This window comes from Neophocaena asiaeorientalis, unplaced genomic scaffold, assembly GCF_003031525.2.
Source record: "Neophocaena asiaeorientalis asiaeorientalis breed wild unplaced genomic scaffold, Neophocaena_asiaeorientalis_V1.1 scaffold540, whole genome shotgun sequence".
In the NCBI taxonomy this organism is placed as follows: Eukaryota; Metazoa; Chordata; class Mammalia; order Artiodactyla; family Phocoenidae; genus Neophocaena; species Neophocaena asiaeorientalis.
Window position 1 is genome coordinate 6,111,511 of NW_020172141.1, and position 22,265 is coordinate 6,133,775.

General features: G+C 49.5%; 1 protein-coding gene across 3 annotated transcripts in view; it reads left to right on the plus strand.

The window, feature by feature from the left end:
* The window catches only part of DHRS7B (dehydrogenase/reductase 7B), a 39,471-nt gene that overhangs the window by 5,883 nt on the left and 11,323 nt on the right, over positions 1-22,265 (plus strand). For 2 of the 3 annotated variants that reach the window (XM_024752858.1, XM_024752866.1), the window contains exons 2-4: positions 5,661-5,770; positions 14,000-14,178; positions 18,727-18,836. In XM_024752858.1, coding sequence (XP_024608626.1) covers positions 14,025-14,178; positions 18,727-18,836 — 264 coding nt within the window. In that variant the 5' untranslated portion in view covers positions 5,661-5,770; positions 14,000-14,024. Of the gene's footprint in view, positions 1-5,660; positions 5,771-12,950; positions 13,031-13,999; positions 14,179-18,726; positions 18,837-22,265 lie in introns of those variants that run through there. The other variant, XM_024752872.1, reaches the window with a different exon arrangement.

The window sequence follows — 22,265 nt, forward strand, 5'->3', positions numbered from 1 at the left end:
AGAAGTTTTAAATTTTGATGTTCAATTTATCTTTTTCTTTTGTTGCTTTTGCTGTAGTGTCATAGCTAAGAAATCATTGCTTAATCCAAGATCATGAAGATTTACACTTAAATATTCTTTAAAGTATTTTATAATTTTAGCTCTCACATTTAGGTCTTTGATCATTTTGAGTTAATTTTTACATATTGTGTTCTGTAAGGTTCCAACTTTATTCTTCAGTTTGTGGATATCCAGTTTGTTCCAGCATCATTTATTAAAAAGACTGTTCTTTGCCCATTAATTTACCATAATGTAAAAGTCAAAGCCATTCTTTAAAAACTCACTTGATTACTAAAAGATTTCTATTTCATTTATGGGAAATGGCTTATGAGCAGTCTTTTTTTAAGGAACTGCCTAATTCTCCTTGAGTGATTTTTTTCCTTTTGTTTCAAAGAAAATAAAATGAGCAAGTGGGATGTATTCCATGAATGCAAGGTTGGTTCAATATTGGGAAATTGATTAGTATCTTATACAGCATTATTATTAGGAACAATGATATGATTATTTCTCTAGACGCTGAAAAGCCTGTCAAAAAATTCAATACCCATTATAATAAAAGCACTTAGAAGATAGAAAAAAAAAAAAGCCTTTATGCCGTTACATACCCTAGCAATAAACATGGTGACTGTACAAAATACGCTTTTGATTTAAGGTTTTTTTTTTCTTTTAATATAGGCTCTGGAATTTGCCAAGTAATTTTTTTCAATCCTGAAAAGGCTCTGAGAGAGAAATAAGGAGGGAAATATGCATGGGGAAAAGTAAATCTGCCAACAGTGTTTGGTGAAATAAACATTGTTTGATGGCTTACTGTGGACATGTCCTGAGGCGACGTGGCCCTGTCCTTAGGGAGCTATTTGGTGGGATGCTGGGAAATAAAGTGATAGGTCACCGGCTAGGCTATTTTTAAATGAAAGCTTAGAAGTTGGCTCTGGAAAACCCTCTCAGGTTATTATGCTCCCCTCCTCCTTTCGTCCTCCAGAATGTGAGATTCCTTTCCACATGTTTTCTGGCATTAAAGTCAGGGCACCCTAAGTTTTAAGTGGAAGCATTATTAAAAACTGCTTCAGAGTAAAGGGCATTTCCTAGTTAAATTTCACAGTTATGTTTCCCAGTTCCAAAAATAACTTGGGGGACTCCCCTGCACTCCCAATGCAGGGGGCCTGGGTTCGATCCCTGGTCAGGGAACTAGATCCCATATGCCACAGCTAAGAGTTTGCATGCTGCCATTAAAGATCCCGAATGCAGTAACGAAGATCCCAAATGCTGAAACTAAAACCCGGCACGGCCAAATAAGTAAATAAATAATAACAAAAAAAAACCCTTGGAACTCAGAGTGAACCGTCACCCTAAATAAATTGTCTAAGAGAGAGAACAGTGGGCAAATGATTTATCCAAATTCACGAGGAAACTAATTTGTTAGAATTTTAAAATAATCTGATTTCAACCATGAGCCTACTTGAAATTAGACAGCATTTAATGTTTAATCCTTTATGAATGACACACTTAAAAATTTTTTATGGTAATAAAATAATAATTTGAAAATAATTTGAATTTACCATCTTTTTTTTAAAATTAATTTATTTTTAATTTTTGGCTGCGTTTGGTCTTCGTTGCTTCTTGAGTGCTTTCTCTAGTTGGGGTGCGGGGGCTTCTCATTGCGGTGGCTTCTCTTGTTGCAGAGTATGGGCTCTAGGCGTGCAGACTTCAGTAGTTTTGGCACACGGGCTCAGTTGTGGCGCACAGGCTACCGTGTCCCCTGCATCGGCAGGCGGACTCTCAACCACTGCGCCACCAGGGAAGCCCGATCTTAACCATTTTTAAGTGTATAGTTCAGAAGTGTTAAATACATTTATAATGTTGTACCACCATCACCACCATCTGTCTCCAGAATTCTTTTCATTTTACAAAACTGAAATTCTGTACCCATTAAAAAATAACTCCCCATTTCCCTCCCTGCTCCCAGCCCCTGGCAACTCCCATTCTACTTTCTGTCTCTCAGAATTTGACTACTTTAAGTATCTCATGTAAGTGGATTCATACAGTATTTGCTTTTTTTTTTGAAGATGTTGGGGGTAGCAATTTATTTATTTTTGCTGTATTGGGTCTTCGTTTCTGTGCGAGGGCTTTCTCTAGTTGCGGCAAGCCGGCGCCACTCTTCATCGCGGTGCGCAGGCCTCTCACTATCAGGGCCTCTCGTTGCGGAGCACAGGCTCCAGAAGCGCAGGCTCAGTAGTTGTGGCTCACGGGCCTAGTTGCTCCGCGGCATGTGGGATCCTCCCAGACCAGGGCTCGAACCCATGTCCCCTGCATTAGCAGGCAGATTCTCAACCACTGCGCCACCAGGGAAGCCCCAGTATTTGCTTTTGTGTCTTGCTTATTTCACTTAGCATAATGTCCTCAACGTTCATCCATATTGTAGCATGTGTCAGAGTTCCCTTCCTTTTTAAAGCTGAGTGATATCCCATTGTATGTACATATCACATTTTGCTTATCCATTCATTGGTTGGTGGACGCTTGGGTTGTTTCTGTGTTTTATCTATTGTGAATAATGCTGCTGTGAACATGGGTGTACAGATATCTCTTCGAGACCCTGCATTCAATTCTTTTGAGTATATACCCAGCAGCGGAATTGCTGGATCATATGATAATTCCATTTTTAATTTTATTGAGGAACCTCCATACTTTTTTTAAAAAAAATAAATTTATTTTTTTATTTTTGACTGCGTTGGGCCTTTGATGCTGTGCGCGGGCTTTTCTCTAGTTGCGACGAGCGGGGGCTACTCTTCATTGCGGTGCACAGGCTTCTCATTGGATGGCTTCTCTTGTTGCAGAGCACGGGCTCTAGGCGCCCGGACTTCAGTAGTTGTGGCACGCGGGCTCAGTAGTTGTGGCTCATGGGCTCTAGAGCGCAGGCTCAGTAGTTGTGGCTCACGGGCTTAGTTGCTCCGCGGCATGTGGGATCTTCCCGGACCAGGGCTCGAACCCATGTCCCCTGCATTGGCAGGTGGATTCTTAACCACTGCACCACCAGGGAAGCCCCTCCATACTTTTTTTTTCAGTGGCCATACTATTTTACATTCTCACCCACAGTGCATAGGGTTCTAATTTCTCCATATCCTCCCACTTATCATTTTCTGGTTTTTTGATAGTAGTCATTCTAATGGGTGTGAGGTGGTATCTCATTATAGTTTTTATTTGCATTTCACTAATGACTAGTGATATTGAGCATCTTTTCATATACCTATTGGCTGTTTTTATGTCTTCTTTTGAGAAATGTCTGTTCAAGTCCTTTGCTTTTTTTTTTTTTTTTAATTTATTGGGTCTTCGTTGTTGCATGCGGGCTTTCTCTAGTTGTGGCGAGTGGGGGCTACTCTTCTTTGTGGTGCGCGGGCTTCTCATTGTGGTGGCTTCTCTTGTTGTGGAGCTTGGGCTCTAGGCGCACGGGTTTCAGTAGTTGTAGCACATGGGCTCAGTAGTTGTGGCTCGCAGGCTCTAGAGTGCAGGCTCAGTAGTTGTGGCACACGGGCTCAGTTGCTCCGTGGCATGTGGGATCTTCCCGGACCAGGGTTCAAACCTGTGTCCCCTGCATTGGCAGGTGGATTCTTAACCACTGTGCCAGCAGGGAAGCCCCCTTTGCCCATTTTTGAATCAGGTGGTTTTTGTTTTGTTTTAAATTTTAGGAGTTCTCTATTTTAGATATTGCTCCCTTATGAGATATATGATTTGAAAATATTTTCTGCTACCCTGTGGGTTATCGTTTTACTGTGTGAATAATGTCTTTTACTGCACAACATTTAAAATTTTTCATGAACCAATTTATCTGGTTTTTGTTTTGTTACCTATGCATTTATAGAGTCTTATCCAAGAAATCATTACCAAATCCAATGTCATGAAGCTTTTGCCTATGTTTTCTTGTAAGAAACATGTTTTAAGTCTTACATTTAGATCCTCGATCCATTTTGAGTTAATTTTTGTATAAGAGTCCAGTTTTGTTCTTTTGCAAGTGGATATCCAGTTTTTTAAAAATTAAATTAAATTAATTTTTTTATTTTTCGGCTGTGCCATGCGGAATGTGGGATATTATTTCCCCAACCAGTGATCAAACCCATGCCCCATGCATTGAAAGCACAGCCTTAATCACTGGACTGCCAGGTAAGTTACTGGATATCCAGTTTTCTTAGCATCATTTGTTTGAAAGACTGTTTTTTCCCCATTGAATGGTTTTGACATTCCTGTCAAAAATTATTTGACCATACATGCAAAGATTTATTTCTGGCCTCTCTATTCCATTGGTCTGTGCCTGTCTTTGTGCCAACACCACACAATTTTGATTACTCTAGCTTTATAGTAAGTTTTGGTATCAAGAAGTGGTTCTTCCAGCTTCTTTGTTCTTTTCCAAGATTCTTTTGACTGTTCAGGGACCTTTGAGATTCCATGTGAATTTTAGGATGAGGTTTTCTCTTTCTGCAAAAGGCATTGTTGGGATTTTGATAGGGATTGAATTGAATCTGCAGGTTGCTTTGATTGGTATTGACATTTTAATAGTAATAAGTGTTCCACTCCATGAACATGGGATGTATTTCCATTCATTTATGTCTTGTTTAATTTCTTTCAGTAGTATTTTGCAGTTTTCATTGTACAAGTCTTCACCTCCTTGGTTAAGTTAGTTCTTAAGTATTTCATTCTTTTAGTTGTTATTGTAAATGGAATTGTTTTTGCATGTATAGAGATACAACCGATTTTTTTGTGTTGACTTTGTGTCCTGCTACTTTGCTGAATAAATTTATTCTAACACATTTTAAACACATTTTTGTGGAGTCCTTAGGGTTTCCTACATACAAGATCATATCACCTGCAAACAGATAATTTTACTTCTTCCTTTCCAATTTAGATGCCTGTTATTTCTTTTCCTTTCCTAATTGCTCTGGCTAGAATTTTCAGTACTATGTTGAATAGAGGTGGTGAAAGTTGGCATCCTTGCTTTGTTCCTGATCTTGGAAGAGAAGCTTTCACTCTTTTACCATTGAGTCTGATGTTTGATGTGGTTTTTTAATGTATGGCTCTTACTGTGTTGAGTAGTTTCCTTGTATTCCTATTTGTTGAGTGCTTTTATCATGAAAGGGTGTTAAATTTTATCAGATGCTTTTTCTGCATCAGTTGAGTTGATCGTGTGGTTTTTTCCTTCGGTTGATGTGGTATATTGTCGATCATCTTCACATGTTGTAGGATCCTTGCATTCCAGGAACAAATCCCACGTGGTCAGGATGTATAATCCTTTTACTATGCTGCTAAATTCAGTTTGTTAGTTTTTTTTGTTGAGGAGTTTGGTGTCACTCTTCAAAAGGGATATTGTTCTGTAGTTTTCTTACAGTGTTTTTTCTTGGTATCAGGGTAATGCTGGTCTCATGGAATGGGTTAGAAAGTGTTCTCTCCTAAAACGGAGGAGTCACTAGCTAGGGCTGCCCCGGGCCGGTTGTGTGCCATGTGGCCGGCACACCAGCTTGGGTGGTTTTGACTTTGAATCGAAGCTTCAGGTGAGGCTCGTCCTCTAGACAGGCCACCTTATCACAATTCCAGTCGTTTAATTTTTGTGTTTCTTTGTTTATCGCCACTCTGTCTAGGCGGTGAGCTTCATGAGGTCAGAACCCACGTCTTCTTGGTCCATCGCCCTGCAAACCCGGCCCCGCCAGCACCCGGTGTGAATGGCACCTCATGTGCCTTAGGTGAACAGGTGAGCCAGAGCCATCCTGGAGCTGAGAGGATGCTCAGCACGTGAGGTGTGGATGTAAAGTAGGGAGCTTTGTCTTTTTACGAAACGCCGTTAACGCTGCCTGTGTGGGGACTTCCCTGGTGGTCCAGTGGTTAAGACTCCATGCTTCCAGTGAAGGGCGTGCAGGTTTGACCCCTGGTCAGGAAACTTAAGATCCCACAGGCCGCATGGTGCAGCCAAAAAAACCCAGCTGCCAGCCTGGCTGCCTTTGTTCAGTTCCTGTCTGAAATCCTCTCTGGAAATGCTTTATTGCTTTTTTACAGTTAGCTTATGAGTCAGCAGGACCTTAGCATTTACAGAGTGCTTCCCATGTGGTTTCTCATTGGAATAATCACCCCCATTTTGAAGTTAAGACACTTAGTTGCAGAGAATAAATCTGCTTGCGTCACACAGCAGGGACATGACAGGGTGAACGTGAACCCTGCTCCCCAGTGCCAACTTGGTGCTTTTTCTGCTTTACACCCACGGTGGGTGCCTTGTGTGGTTTCCGTCGAGGGTTCTGGGCCTCGTGTGTGCTCTGGGAAAGAGGGCAAGATCACTCAGGCATCTTCCAGTAATACTAAATTCATTTTATAAAGCACATTAGAAACCAAAATTGTGGGGCTTCCCTGGTGGCTCAGTGGTTGAGAGTCCACCTGGCGATGCAGGGAACACGGGTTCGAGCCCGGGTCCGGGAAGATCCCACGCGCCGCGGAGCAGCTAAGCCCTTGCGCCACAACTACAGAGCCTGAGCTCTAGAGCCCGCAAGCCACAACTACTGAGCCCATGAGCCACAACTACAGAAGCCCGCGTGCCTAGAGCCCGTGCTCCGTAACAGGAGAAGCCACTGCAACGAGAAGCCCGTGCAGCACAATGAAGAGTAGCCCCCGCTCGCCACAACTAGAGAAAGCCTGTGTGCAGCAACAAAGACCCAACACAGCCAATAATAAATAATAAACTAAAAAAAAAAAAGAAACCAAAATTGTTTTTTGTGACAATGTGTCTAGGTAGCTATCATAAGTGCTGTTTTTAAAAGCTGAACAAAGACTTTGACCCATAATAAACGGTTAGCCTCCAGCACCCTGTCCATGTGTCAGGAGCCCGCGCTGCAGGGTCTGGAGCTGTGCTCAGCACCTCTTATCCCACCCTCCCAGGCTGGGCATGCTGTGCAGCGGGGGCCCAGCATCTTACTGGAGAGCATTGCTCGCTTCTCCAGGACTGGATGCTCAGGACCTGGTCTGAAATACTCGCAGGCCTTCCTTTTGGTTCTGTCTTCACTAATGCCAGCCTGCACTCCTTTAAACTGGGGGCCCTAAGGCTGCATCCCAAAATACACCCCATAGACCACTAGTTCATGGCTCGTTCCAGCGTTCCAGAGAGGGCCTGCTGACCTGAAGGTATCCTCTGGTCCAAGTTACTCTGCCCTGGGTCGAAAGACCAGAGTAGACATGGGTGCCGGGAACTGCCACTGGTGAAGTATCTGCTGTCTGAGGTAGGATGCTATCTTTTCTTTTCAGTCAGAGACGGCCTTAGCTGCTGCTTCTCATGCGCTTGAGACCAAGAAAGAGTGGCTTTACTCTGCTTTTAGTTTCTGAAATTAGATACATATTTTCAGATATGGGTCATAAGCATGACCTGTAGCTTACGTCACCTGTAATAGAACAGCTGGTTGTCAGCGCTAACACACAAGAGTGGATGTGGGCTGTGGGAACTGAGCCTGACTGCTTTTACTGCCAAGCCCCTCCTTGCCCTGTGGCCTCAGTCCTGCCGTCCAGTTGGAACCCCTCTCTGCCCTTTAGCCTGATTTTCTTGTGCATAACATGGCAACTTATTTCATGACTAATCCTTCCAGACCTGAACTCATTATCATTTTTTTTAATTAATTAATTTTATCTTTGGGGTCTTGGTTGCGGCGAGCGGGGGCTACTCTTGGTTGCAGTGTGCGTACTTCTCATTGCGGTGGCTTCTCTTGTTGCGGAGCACGGGCTCTAGGGGTGTGGGCTTCAGTAGTTGTGGCACACGGGCTCAGTAGTTGTGGCTTGCGGGCTCTAGAGCGCAGGCTCAGTAGTTGTGGCGCACAGGCTTAGTTGCTCCGCAGCATGTGGGATCTTCCTGGACCAGGGCTCGAACCCGTGTCCCCTGCATTGGCAGGCAGATTCTTAACCACTGCGCCACCAGGGAAGTCCCTCATTATCGTTTTTCACTTTGGAGGGTTTTCAGATCCCCTCCTTTGATTTTCAGATGTAGCTCTTAATGGTTTAATTTCCATGTGTGGTTTCTGAGTAGATTCTAACAACTTGTTTTTATTGACGGTTCAATTTATTTTATTTTTGTAACTGAGAGAAGAAAGGAATCTTAGGAACAGATTCCATCTGTGAAATGCAATGTAGAATTTTGGCCAGAGGGTTGAGAATGGAACAGATGGCATAAGAGGTGACGTGCCTGCTCCGAGTTGGTTTCTCGGTGACGGTCTTGTTTCTAGTTTGAGGTTCCGAAAGCCTCAGTAGAAAGGAGGAGAGCAGTGCAGACCCACAGACTTTCCGGCCGCCTGGCCCAAGTGACAGGCACCTGTGAAGGTGCTTTTCCACCTTCACACTCTTTTGACTTAGGTCTGGAGCGCCGTTGTGTGTGCTGCGAGAAAACACAGGCAGACACCTGGGCCCGTGACTTTCTCTCTCTGGTCACTTACTGTGTGGGGAGTGAGTGGGCGTGGCTGGTGTGGGTGGGCGGAGCCTGCCTCCCCTCTCTGCATGTGCCTGTCCTGCTTTTGGCTCTGGCTCACAGCACTGCTGGGCTGACTGTCCCTCTGTGCTATAAGCTCATCTCCAAATGCTGGGAATCGTGAGCAAGATTGTTTTCCCACTCCCTTTTTTTACCACCAGTCTTGTCTTCCAGTTATATCTGAAACTAGCAGTTTTAAGAAGCATTTTGGCATAAAATGCAAAATTTATAAGCATGTTATATGCCATTTTCAAAAAAGCCCAGGCCCCTTTTGACCTTGCTTTACATAGGAGATCTATTTCCTGATCTGGAAATGTGGCCAGCCAAGACTTAGTTCCTTTCTTCCACTTGGGAGCTGTCCCTTTTGCTCAGAGAAGGCCCCCAGACACCGCAGCAAGTCAGTGGGTCTGAGCTACTTCTTTGTCTAGCTCTCTTGGCCATCATAACTGCTGAGGGTGAGACAGGAAGGAGTTGGCACAGCTACCTCTGAGAGTCTGGGGGACCCAGCGCCCATCGGTGTGGCCATGTGTACTACAGAACAGAAGGACAGGTGGGAGATCTTTAAGAATCTGGAAAACTCCCAGGAAGAGTTGAGATTGTCTATATGAGCAGCTTCACCTGGCCAGGGGAGTTACGCTGAAGTTGAACCTGACTCTAAAGTTAGTGGCTTGCTCTGGGGTGTCTTTTCCCACCATCATCCTGAGTTACTGGGCAAAGCTGCACTGGTTTATAGTTTATGTTCTGATTCTGTGAGAACTCGCCAGACTGAATGCAGATGCGCTGTCCTTACAGAAAGTGGGCTGAGGATGGACCCCCTTAACCTGGTGCCATATTTGCCTCGGGCAGAGTGGTCCCTGGGGCCAGGAGACCAAGGCTGGCTTGCGATGTTGGGTCAGGTGCTCAAGGAATACCAGGCACGTACAAGACGGTGTGTGGTTTCTCTCTTTTCTTCACGTCAAGGGATGCTGGCTTGGGCTTTGAACAGAGCGTGGAGCTCTGGTTGTCTCAGTGGGGCGCCTTGCTGCGTGGGCTTATCTTCATCCTGATCCTCCCCTGGGTATGAGAAAGGGGTGGACAGCGCACTGTGGCCCTTGTCTGCTCTCTCTTTGCCGTGTTGGCCTCCATGACTGGTGTGTTGGCCGCATTTTGTTTGTTTCTTTTTTATTTTTTTTAAGTTTATTAAATTGTAGTTGGTTTACAGTGTTGTGTTAACTTCTGCTGTACAGCAAAGTGACTCAGTTATAGATACACGTATTGTTTTTCATATTCTTTTCCATTATGGTTTATCAAAGGATATTGAATGTAGTTCCCTGTGCCATACAGTAGGACCTTGTTATTTATTTATTTATTTTTATTTATTTAGTTTTTTGCGGTACGCGGGCCTCTCACTGTCGGGGCCTCTCCCGTTGCGGAGCACAGTCTCTGGACGTGCAGGCTCAGCGGCGTGGCTCACGGGCCCAGCCGCTCCGCAGCACGTGGGACCCTCCCGGACCGGGGCACGAACCCGTGTCCCCTGCATCGGCAGGCGGACTCTCAACCACTGCGCCACCAGGGAAGCCCCGGTTTGCTAATACCTTGTTGAGGATTTTGGCATCTGTATTCATCAAAGATATTGGCCTATAATTTTCTTTTTTGATAGTATCTTTGTCTGGTTTTGGTATCAGGGTGCTTGTGGCTTTATAGAATGTCTTTGCGAGTGTTTCTTCCTCTTCAGTCTTTTGGAAGAGTTTGAGCGGGATCAGTGTAAGTTCTTCCTTGTATGTTTGGTCGAATTCGCCTGTGAAGCCATCTGGCCCTGGACTTTGTTTGTAGGGAGTTTTGTTTGGTCATTTGTTTTTACAGATTTTATTTCACTTCTAGCGATCGGTCTGTTCAGGTTGTCTGTTTCTTCTTGACTCAGTCTTGGCGGGCTGTATGTTTCTAGAAAGTCGTCCATTTCTAGGTTGTCAAATTTATTGGCGCATAATTGTTCATAGTACTCTCTCATGGTTTTTTTGTATTTCTGTGGTATCAGTTGTGATTTCTCCTCTTTCATTTCGTATTTTGTTTATTTGGGTCTTCTCTCTTTCCTTCTTAGGGAACCCGGCCATTGGTGTGTTAATTTTTGTTTACCCTTTCAAAGAACCAGCTCTGGGTTTTATTGATTTTTTTTTTTTCTATTTTTTTTAAATCTCTATTTTATTTATTTCCTCTCTGATCTTTATTATCTCCTTCTTTCTGCTGACTTTAGGTTTTCTTTGGCCACATTTCCTTTTCTTTCTTTCTTTCTTTTTCTTGGCCATGCCGTGCGGCTTGTGGGATTTTAGTTTCCCAACTAGGGATCGAACCTGGGCCCTTGGCACTGAGAGCACGGAGTCCTAACCACTGGACCATCAGGGAATTCCCATGTTTGGCCACATCTTCTGTTACAAAACTTGGGATATGGGATTCTGATTCCTGACAAAGTTGGGTCTCTTTCTTCCTAGTTGTTCATTTAATTAAACCAGAGGGCTTATGAAGCCATAAAAATTAAATTATAGTGAACTATATGTTTAATGAGTTTGCTTTATGTCATAAACCAGGGCCCCTTTCAGACAACCTTGGAAATCCGATTGCTGGCTTTTAGTTAGTGATGGGTCATGATGATGCTGGTGCCAGCTGTGTTTACTGAGCTCTTACCTTGAGCCAGGGACTGCACACACACTTCTATGTGTTAATCCATCAGACCACAACAAACCTGTTTTTTTTTTTAATTTATTTTTGATTGTGTTGGGTCTTCGTTGCTGTGAGCAGGCTTTCTCTAGTCGCAGCGAGCGGGGGCTACTCTTCGTTGCAGCGCGCGGGCTTCTTCTCCTTGCAGTGGCTTCTTGTTGCGGAACACAGGCTCTAGGCACATGGGCTCAGTAGCTGTGGCTCGCGGGCTCTAGAGCGCAGGCTCCGTAGTTGTGGCGCGCGGGCTTAGTTGTTCTGCAGCATGTGGGATCTTCCCGGACCAGGGCTCGAACCCGTGTCCCCTGCACTGGCAGGCAGGTTCTTAACCACTGCGCCACCAGGGAAGTCCAACAAACCTGTTTTACAGACAGAGGTGCCGAGGCCTCAGCGGTGCGGCCCTGACCCAGGCTGGTAAGTAGCTGAGCCAGGATGTGAACCCGACCAGGAGGCGAGGGCTCATCTTTGCAACCCCTGTGCTGCCACTGCCATTAGTTGGTGTTTTCCAGGTGGTCTCTGAAACCTCTGAATTTTTAGAGGCAATAGGGCTGCGTATTGGTGCTTGATCCCTTGTAGCCTTCAGTGAAGTTCTGACTTAGCCCCAGTTACGGGTCTGAGACAGGCAGACTCCACAGGGCTGTGACCTCTGTGGGCCTGTGTCCACCCACAGACCCAGAGGCTGAGCCGGTTGTCTTTTCCTGAACAGTGTCCCCAACTCCCTGGGCTTCCTGGGCATTGTCTGGGCCCCGGGTAATTTGAGCCATGCAGGGTGGTCCGCCTTGGGACCTACGTGGTATAAGGATCTGGGATCGCCCTGGGGATAAAGCTCTTCCCGCACAGCTGTCCCGCTGGGCTGAAATGCACCCCACAGCCTGCCGTCTTCAGGGGCTGTGCCCTGTGAAGGCCCCAGGCAGCACACCCACAGACCCACGGAATGGCGGAGGTGCTCCTGCCTGCTCTAAGCCTCTCTGAGGTACTACCAGGTGCCAAACAAGGGATCTTTGTTTTTGTTTTTTTAATTAATCAATTAATTAATTTGGCCGCGTCGGGTCTTAGATGCGGCATGCAGGATCTTCTCGTGGCACGTGGGCTTCTCTCCAGTTGTAGTGCTCAGGCTTCAGGGTACGTGGGCTCAGTAGTTGTGGCACGTGGGCTCTCTAGTTGTGGTGCACGGGCTCTAGAGCGCAGGCTTAGTTGCCCCACGGCATGTGGGATCTTAGCTCCCTGACCAGGGATCAAACTCGCGTCCCCTGCTTCGGAAGGCAGACTCTTATTAACCACTGGACCACCAGGGAAGCCCCCAAACAAAGGATCTTTGGGTCCTCACCTCTCCCATGGGACTCGGCCCTGCCTGAATGTCTAGTTGAGGGCAGGGGTTGGTGCCAGTGGTATACCCGGGTAATGAGCTCGGCACTTCAGAATCCACTTGGATTGCCAGGGCATCCACGTGTGGGTTTGGCACAGTGTAGGGTAAGAGGGAAATGTGTCCACTTAGCAGACAGTAGCCGGCGTCTTTCAGAAGTAGATTAAGTGGAGGTTGATAGGAAAGAGTCATTTTTGCAGATGTTCGTCCAAGGATGTTAATTTTTTATAGTGATCAGGAATTCGGGTGTGTTTGGAAAGGGAGGTGAAAAATTAAGCTAAATACTAAACTAGCTTAGTTGACAGTTCAAACCAGAGCAGAACGTTTTAGCTTAGATCGGGACGGCCCCTCCCAAACCTGGACTTCAGAGTCAAAGCAGCTCAGGGCACAGGCGGATGCGTGCTGGGATCTGTGTGTTCTTGGCTTCATGGTATCCACAGGGTGGGTGCTGTCTTGGGAAGGGAGCAGAGGTACGTTTTTAAATATGTGGAGTTGAGGGCTTGGGAGGTGGGCGAGGGCTTACGATTGAAGGCTGCAGCCTTGTTCGCGGGCGCCGTGCACTTACGTCGCAGCCCCTTCCTCCCCGGGAAGCTGCCGTGCTTCTCCTATCATCGTGCTGGGGGCCCGGGGGCATCCCGAGGCGGCATGCGCACTGCTGCTCCCCCGTAGCTCCTCCTCCTACAGAGCTCAGCGTCCCTGTAGCCCCGTGTTTCTCCTCTTGGCTGCTGCTCTGGGCCCAGGGCCGTGGAGGGTGGGAATGAGGAAGGGAGGGGCCGTTGTAGAAGGAACGGATGTTTCCTAAGCGTGGACCCCGCATGGTAGCGCTCGCCACGCTGCCGTGGGCTCCTGATTGGTCCGGCTGACACAGCTCGCCAGTGGCACTTGGTGGGCACAGGCCACAGTGCAGCGGGGCCTCCGCTCTGCAGCCTGAGTCTGCGCGCACTTGGCAGAGGGCTGCCTCCCCTGCCGTGAGTCGCCCAGGCATCCGGAGGCCTGTGGCTGTGGAGGAGCCTGTCCACGGAGCAGTGTAAGGATCGATCGGTACGGCTCCGTTTTCCTTTTAAGAAAAGTGTTTAGAAGGACTTTCCTAGTTTCACGAATATCAGGAATTGAAAATGATACCGGCTGGTATTAAGTTCCTCAAAACAGATTTCTGCAGGAGGCTTGGGGCCTCCTCTACACTTCAGGAGCTGGTCCTCAGCCTGCCTGGGCGACGCACGTCTGCGCCCCGCCGCCCGCTCGCGTCCGTGCAGAGAGGAGACTGGTTCCACCACGCTGAACGGTCCACACGGGGCGCGGGGCCTGGGGAGACACTGACGGGCTCAGAGCTGAGGTCCGCGCGAGAGATCTGGGCTCTGTGTCAGACTTGGGGGAGGAGGGTTGGTGAGTCCCTGGCGTCCTCCCACCTCGTCACTGATTTATCTGGTTTGTTCTTCCAGAAAGAGTCTGCTGAGTGCGAGGATCATGGACTTCATCACCTCCACGGCCACCCTGCCCCTGCTGTTGTGCTGCGTGGGTGTCTTCAGCCTCTGCAAGCTGCTGCAGCGGCTGCGCACAAGAGCCTACGTCCGGAACGCCGTGGTGGTCATTACCGGCGCCACGTCGGGCCTGGGCCGAGGTGGGTGGTGGGGCAGTGCTGGGCGGGGGACAGCGGTGCGGGTGCAGACACACGAGGCGGGCTGGCAGCTGGGCAGCAAGGGTGGCACTGCCCTTGGTCCAGATAGAGACAGAGAGCTTAAGCGCAGTGAGAGACGGCCCTGACCTACGGCACCAGGGCCGGAGGCGGAAGCCAGGGAGGGGGCCGCGTGTGCACGTGGGGCAGCCTCAGTGCCGGTCGGTGTGGAAACAGGCATTTGTATGTGGAGACTTTCAAAAATGGACACTAACTTAGGGCCAAACAAAGCGTTCCTTTCCCTGGGTTCAGCGAGCATCCCAGGTTTATGGCTTTGGTGTCACCTCCAGCTTGCTGTCCCCTCACGGGGCCGTGCCTCCAGCCGTGCCCTGGCACCTTGGCAGGTGGGGACGGGATCAGTGAGGCCTCAGCTGTTCCTCAGCTGGGTTCTCCAGTTGAGCTCAGATCTAACCTAGTGACCACGTGAAGCTTCTGGGTCCCAGGCCCACCCCACACGCCTGTGCCAACCATGGCAGTGTACCAGGTGTGTCAGCTTCCGCACATGCTCCGCGCCACCTCTGCACGCCCGCCATGCTCACACTCAGTTCCATGGAACGAGGCCGAGAGGCGCCCTGAGTTGGGGTACACCCAGCGCCCCTGCGTCTCCTGGCCGGTGAGAGTACAGCCAGTGTGGCCCTGGGCCACGTGCTGGCCCCTAGGCCAGGTGCTGGAACAGACGGATGTGACGCAGGGTCCCTTCCCTCTGGGAGCCCATGGTCTGTGCAGAGAGGAAGGACTTCTCTCCGTGTGTTGCCCTTTCAGGACGGGTGTTCACAGCGGGCTGGCAGGGGAGGCACCTAGGTGCGTGCTGGCTTGGGCTCGTCTCCCTGAGTCCTCATAGCTGACGCTCAGAGAAGGTGCGACTTGCCCTGGGACTTCTAGGCAGGAGCGCGAAGCCAGGACTCAAGCCCTTGTCTTGTCTCCCTGGGGGAGGGGGCAGGGTGGGCCGTGAGCATGGGTCACGCAGGGGCTGCTGGCACTTGAGAGCTACGGGAACACAGGGGAGCAGACGGGGAGTGGCGTGCAGGCGGCCAGGGGACCTGGGCAGAGTGCGGGGAGCAGGGGTCCGTGCGTGCACCAGCATGGCGTTCAGGTGAGCTCTCGGGGTGACCCAGGGTCCCAAGCCATAGCCGGCCTCTGACCTTACTCAGCTGCTAAATACAGGGTGTCAGCAGCCGCTGCTCCACCACAGAGAGAAGTGGTTTCTTTTTAACGTCCTTGAAGCGTGTCAGGGGGTTGGCTGTGGGGGAAAGGCACACTGCAGCGCCGGCGCGCACACGCGTGACGGAGATGCTGTTCTCTCTCCGTCCGCGCTTCCTCCTGTGACACCAGGGCCGGGAAGGGGATGGAAGACACAAAGCCCGCGTGTCTGTGTGCGTCTGTGCTCTTCCCACCATCTCCTAGATTCCATCGGAGGGCCAGGAGGGCGTGTATCCCTCCCCCTCTGGCTGTCTCAGTACAAACACCCCTCAGCGACTGCCCGGGAGGCGTGGGGAGGAGACCCCGGCCACCCTCATGGCTCTGCCCAGCCCGTCGGCCGCCCTGGACGCCTGGGTGACGTGCTGAGCGTTTGGACAAATCTCGTGTTTCTCCTGCCTTGTCTCCTGGCTTGTCCTTGTGGACTGGCGGGACACTGGCTGAAGGGACATGTCTCGGTCCCGAGGCCATGAGCCTAGTGGACTTACAAGCTGGTAGTGCTGGTGGCTGGGGACCGGCTGGCAGCCCAAGATAAATGGATTCCTTTTTCTCTCCACCCTCCCGCCTCTATCAGCTTTTTCAAGAAATGAAAACAGAATTTTCTCAGCCTGTTGGCATTTCTGTCATTCTCTGTATGAACTCTTAATTTCCTCCCTTGGCTTTCCTTGGGAAGCAAAGCTTAAGCAGAACGCGGGTGACCAGTTTCCAGAGCTGTTCAGACACTTGCGTGTCCCCCACCTTGGATCTTGGTGGCACCTCACTGAATGTCCATCGTGGTGGCCAGGTCGGGACAAAATGGGGTGAGGAAGCCAGCAGGGCTTTGGGAGTGATAGGAAACGGGCCTCAGGAGCGCCTGCCCTCAGCCCCACCCCCAAGGAGGCTCCGCAGGGCAGGTGGGATGGGGGCCGTGACCCAGGCAGACCCCGGGGCCAGAGCGGGGGCTGTGGCTCCGTCTGGGTTTGTGCCCTCGGTCAGGGTGAGCTTCAAAGAAGACAACGCCGCACGCCTGGAAGTGCACCGGTTTAGTTGAGTTGAACCTCCTCCCAGAAGGCTCCATCTGGGTCAGGCTGGGAGGCGCCGGCTCCGGGATAGCAAGTGACGCTGCAGGAGGCGCCTCGTCTGAAAAGAAGGCTTTGCCGCCAGGGAGCCTCCTCCCTCCTGCCCTGAGGGAGGCTGGCATTCTCCCTGCTTCGCTTTCGCTTTCGAGGCATGGGTGGGGGAAGGACCCCGTCTGGACCCCAGAGCCTCCTCCCTTCCTGGATCCCTGACCCTCCGGTGGGCTCCTGGGGCCGGCCTTGCCCTCCTAGCAGCCCGCGGCACCAAGACTCCGCTTGACCAACCGGCCCCTGAGACTCAGTCTGGGCCCCGGGGGTGGCCGCATGGTCAGCTGGGGCCGCACACACCTGCTCTTGGGCACCTGAGGGAGACTAGGCCTCTAGCGAGGACAGACTGTGCCCCTTTAAGCCCCACGTTTCCATTCTCACTAACAGCCAGTCTTTGGAACATTTTAAGAGGGCAGCTTAGAAGCACAGCGCAGCCCTTGTGCAGTGCTTTCTCTCCTCGCGGTGCTGGCCCGGCCGCTGTAACCCGCTCAGTCCTAGCGCTGCTGACCTGCACCTGCAGAAGAGGGAAGTGGGGACCAAGAGGTCGAAACTTCCCACGTCACAGGGCCGTCAGGGCTGGGGTCTGAGTCGGACACAGGAGGTCTCACTCGTGTCCGTCCTCTTGACCGCAGGGCTGTGCGGCTCTCCGCGGGCTGTGAGCTTCGGGGCACCAAGCGCTCGGCTGTGTTTGGGGGCAGGGCGAGAGGACCTCAGCCCCTGCTTCCTCCCTCTCCCTGCCCCTCCTGTCGTGGCCTTGGGAGTCACATGTGACCCTGGCTGGCCTAGTCCTAGTGATGCCGCCCCCACCAGGGCTGACCTGGTCCCTCCCAAGGATTTGGACACCAGAGCTTGGAGGGAACAGGCCAAGGGCACCCTTGTCTGGTGGGGGAGTGGTGTCCACAGGAACGCAGCGCTGTCTGCAGCCCCGCCCCCATCTGGTGGAGAGGCCAGGCTGGGAATGCAGTGGGGAAGGGACCTGCTAGCATTCAGAGAGCTTGATTCCTGCTGCCCAGGACTCTGGGCCACCACTCCTGTCCTTCGCATCTGAACCATTCAGCCCCTTCCCCGAATTCCTGAGCTACCCTGGAATCCTCCTGATAGATCCTCTTTTTGCTTTGCCCCGGGTGACTTGAGTCCCTTTTCTTGCCACCAAAGAATATTGACTAAGAGAGGTGCCCAGATAGTTCTGGACTCCCCCGCCATGGCCTTCATCAGTTGTCACCTGGATGCTGTAGTGACTCAGAGGAACCCCCAGCAGGAGGGAACCTTTTAAAATGTTGCCACCCCTGGACTTCCCTGGGGGCGCAGAATCCTCCTGCCGATGCAGGGGACGCGCATTCAGGCTCTGGTCCGGGAAGATCCCACATGCCATGGAGCAACTAAGCCCGAGAGCCACAACTACTGAGCCCGTGCTCCGCACCAAGAGAAGCCGCCGCCATGAGAAGCCCGTGCACCGCGATGAAGAGTAGCCCCCGCTCGCCACAACTACAGAAAGCCCGCGCGCAGCAACGAAGACCCAACGCAGCCAAAAAAAACTGATGCCACCCTTAATGCCGCCCTGCTGCGCGGGCGCTCGGCATACTTCAGCTCTTTAACCTCCTCGCAAGGCTGTCAGCCTCCCCACGTCCTGTCCCCGCTGCGTGTGTCCACGAGCCCTCGGGCCTGTGTACTCTCGGGAGGAACAGCCTGCAGGCTTCAGGCCTCGGGGGAGCCTCTCCACCCCTCTCACCAGAGTCCTGTGGCCCCTGTGCGTCCACAGAAGCAGCCCCGGCAGGTACGTGCCTGCTGCGTTGAGGTGACAGCATCCCCGAGCTGGCGCTGCCTGACGGTCGGGCACATCCCTTGCCTCACTGAGCTCCTCGCCATGAAAGTGGGGATACTGCTCGCAGGGTGGATCAGAGCTAAAGGTTATGCTGGAAAGTTCTGAGCCTGGTACCTAACAGTCTGTCCCCCAGCTGCTGCCTTCCTCCTGCCCGTGGACGTCTGTCACAGCCCCAAACGTGGGCTCTGCAGTGGTGACAGCAGAGCTCCCTGTGCCGGGTCCCTAACCCTGCCCCACAGCCTTCCACGGCGGGCCGGTGCCGATGGCTGGGGAACAAGTAGCCCTATGGTCTGGGGCTGGGGAGCTGGGAGCTGAGCTGATGGTGAAGGCCTGGGCCTCCCCAGCTGCCACGCTGCTTTCTTCTTCCTCTAGAATGTGCCAGAGTTTTCCATGCTGCCGGTGCCAAGCTGGTGCTCTGTGGCCGGAACGCCGAGGCCCTGGAGGAGCTCACCCGAGAACTTGCTGCTTCCCGGGCTACCGAGGTGAGCCCAGGGGTGGTTTTCATGGGGAAGAGGTGCAGCCCTGGTCGGCCAGCTGGGCTCAAATCCACCACTTCCGCAGAGCCGCGAGTTTAGGGAGGCCCCTCTGTGAGTGCTTTCTTCCTCCCCCATGTCTCCGCTAATACCTGTTCACCTCTTGGCGGTGGTAGCCGGGAGACTGGCAATGACTTTTAACATTTTAAGTTAAGATGACATTTAACATTTCCTTTCCAGTTGAGGTGCCTTTTATCCTTTTTCTTGTCTAACGGCTCCGATTAGAACAACAAGCTATGCTGAATAGCTGCAGTGAAAGCAGACATCCTTGTCTTGTTCTGGAGCACAGTGGAACACTTTCAGTCTTACACCACTGGACATGATGTTAGTTGTAAGTTTTTCATAAATACCTTGGGGGAATTTCCCCTCTGTTCCTAGTTTTCTGAGAGCTTTTATCATGAAAGGGTGTCGGATTATGTCAGATCTCTTTTCTGCTTCAGTTGAGATGCTTACATGGTCCTTCCCCCTTCCTTCTATTAACATGGTGGGTTACACTGATTGATTTCCTCACGGTAAACTACCCTTGCCTTGCTGGGATAAATTTAACCTGTTCATGACGAATAATCCTCTTAGTATGCTGTTGAATTTGATTGGTTAGTATTCTGTTGTGGATTTTAGCATCGATATTCATAAAGGAATTTGGTCTGTAATTTTCTTGTGGTGTCTTTATCTGGCCTTGGTATCAGAGTAATGCTGGCCTCACAGAATGCATCGGTAAGTGTTTTCTCCTCTTCGGGGTTTTTTTGGTTTTTTGTTTTCTAAATACTTATTTATTTATTAGGCTGCGCCAGATCTTAGTTGTGTAATGCGGGATCTGTTGTTGCGTTGCGCGGGCTCCAGAGTGCGCAGGCTTCGTTGCTCCGTGGCATGTGGGATCTTAGCTCCCTGACTAGGGATCAGACCGCGTCCCCTTCACTGGAAGGCAGATTCTTAACCACTGGACCACAAGGGAAGTCCCTCCTCTTCAGTTTTTTGGAAGAGTATAAGTATTGGTGTTAATTCTTCTTTAAAATTTGGTAAAATTCACCAGTGAATCTGGTTCCGGATATTTTTTGTACTAGCTCCCTGACTAGGGATCAGACTGCGTCCTCTGCACTGGAAGGCAGATTCTTAACCACTGGACCACAAGGGAAGTCCCTCCTCTTCAGTTTTTTGGAAGAGTATAAGTATTGGTGTTAATTCTTCTTTAAAATTTGGTAAAATTCACCAGTGAATCTGGTTCCGGATATTTTTTGTTGGGAGGTTTTAGGTTACTGATTCAGTTTCTACCTGTCACATGTCTGCTGAGATTCTGTTTCTTCTTGGCTCAGTTTAGGTAATTTGTGCATTTCGGGGAATTTGTCCATTTCTTCGAGGTTGTCTAATTTGTGGGTTTTGGGGAATTTGTCCATTTCTTCGAGGTTATCTAATTTGTGCGTTTCTGGGAATTTGTCCATTTCTTCGAGGTTATCTAATTTGTGCCTTTCGGGGAATTTGTCCATTTCTTCGAGGTTATCTAATTTGTTGGCGTACAGTTGTCCATAGTATTCTCTTATAACCTTTTTTATCTGTGTAAGGTCCCACTTTCAGTTCTAATTTTAGTTACTTGCACCTTTTCTTTTTTCTTTGGTCTGGCTAACGGTTTCTCAATTTTGTTGATCTTTTCAGAACACCAACTTGTGATTTCATTCATTTTCTTTGTTTTCTATTCTCTCTATATATATCTTTGTTTTTAAATATTTTATTTATTTATTTATTTCGCTACGCCGAGTCTTTAGTTGAGGCAATTGGGATCTTTATTGCCGTGTGTGGAATCTTTAGTTGCAGCATGTGGGATCTAGTTCCCTGACCAGGGATCGAACCCGGGCCCCCTGCATTGGGAGTGTGGAGTCTTAACCACTGGACCACCATATTTAAGCACTGGACCCCTATATTTTGTTTATCTTCTTTCTAATCTGCTTTCCTTCCTCTGCTAGCTTTGAGTTTAGTTTGCTCTGTTTCCCTAAGATGCAAAGATATATTAAAGATATGTTATTGAGGGGCTTCCCTGGTGGCACAGTGGTTGAGAGTCCGCCTGCCGGGTTCGTGCCCCGGTCCAGGAAGATCCCACATGCCGTGGAGCAGCTGGGCCCGTGAGCCATGGCCGCTGAGCCTGCGTGTCCGGAGCCTATGCTCCGCAACGGGAGACGCCCACGTACCGCAAACAAAACAAAACAAAACCAAAAAGGTATGTTATTGAGATCTTTTTTTTTTTTCTTCCCAGCCATGCTGCATGGCATGTGGGATCTTAGCTCCCCAACTAGGGATCGAACCTGCACCCCCTGCACTGGAGGCGCAGTCTTAACCACTGGACTGCCAGAAAAATCCCCTTCTTTTTTTAATATAGTCATTTATAGTTATAAGTTGCCCTCTTAGCACAGCCTTCACTGCATCCTGTAAGTTTTGGTATGTTATGTTTCCATTTTCACTTTGTTGTAAGTACTCTCTAATGCCCCTTGTGATTTCTGTTGTGAGCCAGTGGTTGTTTAATGTCCCCTGGTTTCCAGTTTGCACGGTGTTACTGGTTTCTAGCTTCATCACTCTGTGGTTGTGGGAGGTAATTTTTATGATATTTATCTTTTAAAAGCTCTTGAGACTTGTTTGCGACCTAACATGTGGTCTGTCCTGGAGAATGTTCCATGTGTGCTTGTGAAGCGTATGTATTACACTGTTGATGGGTGGAGTGTTCTAAATATGACGCTTAGGTCCAATTTGTTTATAGTGTTGTTCAGGTCATCTATTTCCTAATTGATTTGTCTGGTTGTTCTATCCATTATTGAAAGTGGGGTATTGCTATATCAAAATATTATTGTAGAACTGTCTATTTCTCCCTTCAATTCTGTTGATTTTTGCTTCCTATATTTTGAGGGTCTGTTATTAGGTACATAAGTGTTTATAACTGTTATGTAATGTACCTTTTAACATTATTATATAATGTCCTTCTTTGTCTCTTGTAACCTTTTTTGATTTAAAGTATTTTTTTGTCTGATATTAGTTTAGGCACCCTACCTCTCTATTTGGTTACTATTTAAATAGAATGTCTCTCTTCATCGTTTTCCTGTCAATGTGTCTTTGGATCTAAAGTTAGTGTCTTAAAGACAGCATATAGGGGGCTTCCCTGGTGGCGCAGTGGTTGAGGGTCCGCCTGCCGATGCAGGGGACACAGGTTCATGCCCTGGTCCGGGAGGATCCCACGTGCCGCGGAGCGGCTGGGCCCGTGAGCCGTGGCCGCTGAGCCTGCGCATCCGGAGCCTGTGCTCCGCAACGGGAGAGGCCACAACAGTGAGAGGCCCGCATACTGCAAAAAAAAAAAAAAAAAAAAAAAAAAAAAAAAAAAAAAACAAAAATAAAGTTGGGGGG